The sequence below is a fragment of the Triticum aestivum genome, chromosome 2A (genome assembly GCF_018294505.1).
Source record: "Triticum aestivum cultivar Chinese Spring chromosome 2A, IWGSC CS RefSeq v2.1, whole genome shotgun sequence".
Classification (NCBI taxonomy): Eukaryota; Viridiplantae; Streptophyta; class Magnoliopsida; order Poales; family Poaceae; genus Triticum; species Triticum aestivum.
The window spans coordinates 399,871,563-399,876,467 of NC_057797.1; the positions used below are offsets into that span (position 1 = coordinate 399,871,563).

General features: G+C 44.3%; 1 protein-coding gene across 1 annotated transcript; it reads right to left on the minus strand.

Annotated features, from left to right (window-relative positions):
* Positions 1-928: 928 nt before the first annotated feature.
* Positions 929-3,743, minus strand: LOC123191687 (probable LRR receptor-like serine/threonine-protein kinase At1g63430). Its single transcript, XM_044604334.1, has 6 exons — positions 3,576-3,743; positions 2,736-3,365; positions 1,542-1,706; positions 1,287-1,418; positions 1,040-1,197; positions 929-949 (listed from the first exon to the last, which is right to left on the minus strand). The coding sequence occupies exons 2-6, from the start codon at positions 2,767-2,769 to the stop codon at positions 929-931; spliced, it is 510 nt and encodes a 169-aa protein (XP_044460269.1). The 5' UTR covers positions 2,770-3,365; positions 3,576-3,743.
* Positions 3,744-4,905: the final 1,162 nt, after the last annotated feature.

A 4,905-nucleotide genomic window follows, 5' to 3' on the forward strand; every position in this document is an offset into this window, starting at 1 on the left:
CAGTCTTCGCACGACTACCTTATCAGAGAACTTTTATATATTTGAAGGTGTGTCTAGAAGGCAATTAATTAAGTCTTAACTGATGGATTGCGTTTTATCAGAAAAATGGTTTTTTCAATCAGCAAATGATGAAAAAATGCATCCTATGCTCCAAATGGAAGGTAAACGCTGCATTTTGGAGAAAACAACATTCTAAACATGTTAAGAAACATGAATATAAGCAAAATCAGGGAAATTATTAAAGATGATTTTACTATTCTTGGAAGCAAGATAAGTTCGTTCGGATGTTGTCGAATTCATTTATTGTCCAACATTATAGTGTTACTAACATGTCTACACTATTAACTAAAATGCTAACTAAGTGGCAACTATTCTGTACCTTGCAGTTGTGTTTTCTAGAGCTCACTGATGACAAGGGAAACAACACACGTGACAGGAGGAGGGGGCAGGGAGCAGCATAGGAACTTATAGCGAAAGCGGAAGGCATGGCAATTCTGGGCAGCATTCATGGTGCTGTTGGAAAACATGTGAGTGCAAGCATGATATTGAAGGTGCTATGCCACTGCATCTATTTAATAAAATGTGCAAAGCTAATTAACCTTGAAAGATCCGCTTGGCTAATTAACCTTGAAAGATCCGCTTGTTGAGTTCATCCTCTACATATCTATACACGAAATTTATTCAGGTAAAAATCCATTTTCTTTAACACCGAAAGAATCATAAAAATTGGTTGACTTAAATGCAATATCACAATAAAATGGATCTGATGAGAAAGAGGAAAGGTGGATCGCTTTGCTTACCCGACGAAGACGGATGATGAACCCTGCGTCGAGGTGTTGACATGGCCTTGTGTAGGCTGGCGATGCGGATCTGTCTTCCCACACCCACGTACAGGCCGGAGCTCTCCCGTCGCGTCGCTGGTGGGGCTTCAGTAGACGATGTCGTCAGCCTGCTCATAAGAATGATTTCTGTCAAGTCATGAACAATTGTCTGAAGTGGATTTCAAAGTTCAGTTTGTATAGAAAAGCCATGCAAGTACCTTGGGGGTAGAATCTTCTATAACGTATACTGAATTGGAGTTCAGCTCTGATATAGCGAAAGGCGGCTGCGACTCGGTGTGCAGATACCTTAAACCTTGGGCGATGCTGATGGCTATTTTCATTTGTTTGAGCAAAGAGAATTGGGCCTCTTCTCCATCTAAAGGAAGAAAACAAATGCGATCAAATTACAATGCACAGAATATGCAAAATATTTCTGTCGTAACGAAATTGAAGAGATAGACTTACGGTGTAGGTGCTCGTACAGGGTCCCATTTGATGCGTACTCAAAGAGTAACATCCTCGAGAATGGGTCACTCTCTCTGCAATAGCCCAGAAACTTTGCTATGTTCTCATGACTCAACCTTGCCAGATCATAACCTACAATGTTCATCGCATTTTATTTATTTATTATTTGAGTTAAAAGGTGTTTCTGAGTCACAATTTTAGACAAACGAACTACATTGTTTTGGTAAAAGAGCTCATGCTCGCTAGTCCAATGACCTTCAAAGGCACATAATGATATGACAAAAACCTCAGGTCCATCCTTCATTGTTCCTTTGTAGACTACAATCTCCGGAGTTGAGCCAATTATGGTGCTAAAATCCTCACGCGCTACTTTAAGTTCCCGGCGACTCAACTTTGGCAAACTTTTCAGCATATCAGAATCTGAGGAAAGCATGAACGCATTAGCAACAATATATGTTAGACAAAATAATCAATTTGTTTGGGCAAAATTTGTATTAGTAAACGTAGGAGTTTGATCCGATTCTAACATAGGTGCAGATATGCCGAAGCTCAACCAATTGTCTAAAGTTTGTTTAGTGAATCAAATGAGCGCCCTACTACATTATAGCAATATACCTTTTTAGAAGGGGGGGGTATAGTAATATATCTTAAAATGATTGTACTTGATAATTGGGCATGTCAAAACAGTACAGTGTATAATAAATGGAGAAGGAACTAAATGCATCATATATATGAATCAGAAGGCTGCATTGAGGCATTTTTAAAGCAATCTTGCAGGACATACTAACCACAATCAGTTTCCATATTATTCTTCAGAGATGCACATAATATAGCATTGGACATCAAATAAATCTGAACAAAGCAAATAAAAAAGTACAACCAAAGCAGGTCGATTGAGAATTGATTAAGCTGTAAATATCATGTGAGAAGTGAAACTGAGAAAATCTCATATACAAATAAACAGCAGTAAATCTGTATTGTAATAAACTAACCATTTGCATTTGTGGTGACTGGTGGGTGATTGACCACAAAAACTGTAACATGACTCCCTTAGGGTAGCAAAGTGTGTCAGTGGATCTGATGGCCTTAGGGAAAAAATGGTCGCAAATGATAGCAAATTTAGTCCGTCTAACACTTCTAAGCTTCATGGATAACAAACTGTTCAAGCAGCAGTCTTGAAATCTGGTGGCATATAACTGCCAATCATAATCCATGAAGAATTTCTAAAATTTAGCTTATTCTGAACATTTTTAGTTACCCAAGAGACATTCAGCAAGTAACAGAGGGCATGCATACTATGTAATCTAGGGACATATTTTATCTAAACATTGCCTGAACTACAATGCAAAATAAGCACAACTTCATCAAAGAACAACGTAGCGAAATAAGAGATGCACATAATATAGCATTGGACATCAAATAAATCTGAACAAGCTGCAAGAAGCGTACCTGCATGAATGTTGTAGCAATCTGGTAGGGACATCACGTACACTATGAATCTGCAGCTCCTCCTCTCCTGCGGTGGTTAGATTTTTTCGATAACTAACAGATGCCTGAACCACGGCGGCCTTGCTTGCCTATGTGCGCACCCGAATCATGTAAACGTGTGCGACAATCCGTCAGGAAGGAACAAACCATCACCGGGCAGCGGATTCCTATCAAAATAGTGAGCGATCTGACAGAGGTATACATAAAGGCTACAATAACCAACATGAAGGCCGAGGTTGGACGTCAGGCCCCTGCTGATTATAACTGAAGCGGTGCAGATCCTCTGGAAGGCAAGCCAAAGGAAGAGCACAAGTTCGCTAGGGAGGAGTGGCTGGGACTGCCGAGACACAACAGATCGTGAGGAGCAGTTACGGTCGTTGGGGCAGGAGCGCCGCCACCATGGCACTGAGATGCCGCTGCAGAGAAGCGACAAGAGGGGATACATGAAAGGTTTCTATGGCCGGCAGCACAGAACTGTGGCAGCTGATTTTGCTACAGAGTTAAGAAATCTGAATGACTGCCTACAAGAACATGAGTTGCATCCTCGTATGATTTATTCCATGACCCCAATCCAATTTCTTCACTCCATCCCTACAGACAACAAACATATTGTAATGCATATATTGAGACCTGAGAGCTAAGATCGAAGAAGAATCGAAACAAAACAATTAAAGTTCCTCCAATAAAGAACTGAAGCGAAGCACGACAACAGAGCAGTGCCAAAATCCAAAACGTGAGCAATGGCTTTTCCAAGTAAAATAGCATGTGTGGCATGAGGGAGAGGGTGGGTATTGGAGGAACCTTGCCGGATCCGGTCATGGCGACGAGCCGCTGGGTGCAGTGGCAGGAGTACTGAGTTGGAGATGCCGGTGATGTGGAGTCGAGGCCTGGGCGGCGCAACAGATGACGTCAAGGCGGGAGATGTGAGAGGAGGAATACCAGGGAGGCAGTAGCAACGGCATCGGATCCCCCTGTCTCCCGCGGTCGTCCGTCGTCGCCCGGCTCCGGCGAGCTCCTGCCTAGGTCGCCGCACCGTCCCTCCTTTCTTCCTTCTCCTTCCCCTCACCTCCCTGTCTCCTTTCGCCTGGGAATCCACGATCCGGCCTTCGTCGTCGTCACCGGCGACCCCCGCCTCGCCGCCCGCCTCCGGATATGCCTCCCCAGCCCCTGCCGCTCATGAATCCGGCCCTTGCAATCTCCAGCCGCCGCCTTCGCTCGAGCCACCGCGCCGCCCCCAGCCGCTCGAGCCACCGCGTTGACCCGATCCAGAAGCTGGGCTTGAGCGGTGGCGTGACGGCGGGTCGAGTTCCGGCGAGTCCGGCGGCGCGCGGCGGCGTTGCAGGGCGTGGCGGCGCTGGAGGTGGATGAGATTGGGGTTCATGGATCGTTCGTGTGGCTAGTTTTTTTTCTTTCCAGGGGGACCGCGGGTTGAATTCTCAAAACGGCAGGGTTCTTTTTGTAATAACGAAACATTTTCTGAGATAGCAACTTAAAAAGGGACTGCGGGTTGAATACTCAAAAGCGGAGGGGGTTTTCTGCAAAAATGCCGACGACGGACGACAGAAACCCAGTTCTCTTTATTATTATTAATTAGGTAATTTAAATTTCAGCACGGATATCCAGCATAGAATGAGGGTAAGTAAAGCAAATCATGAAGTTGTTAAGATGGCTGGAGATTTACTTACCCAGCAGCACCCTCAGATTTGATGAACTTGGGAAGCCCATCACTCAACCCACAAGCAAATCCAGGTTGTGTCTGCACACGGACCATGACAGTTTCAAAGGGGCATAGAGCGATATCAAAAATTACCTCAGCAGAAGCTGACCCTACAAGGTAAATTATAGGGTCATGTACTTCACGGCATTCTCAGGCCCAACCATATCTGAGTAGGTCTTCTTAAAGAACTTGTAGAACCCAAACTTGCAAGCCCCCTGAGCACTGTAACCAAGCATGGTAGGCACCCATCCCCTGAAAAATCCCCTAGCTCCTTGCTCCTTTAGCAGAACGCTAAATCCAGATGAAATGCTCTTGTATTTCGCCGGGTCAATCTGAAACAATTGATAAAAATGTGTTAGGTCCAAAATACTTACGTCAAACCTATCAACACTTTACCAGGTGCAGCTTAGAAGG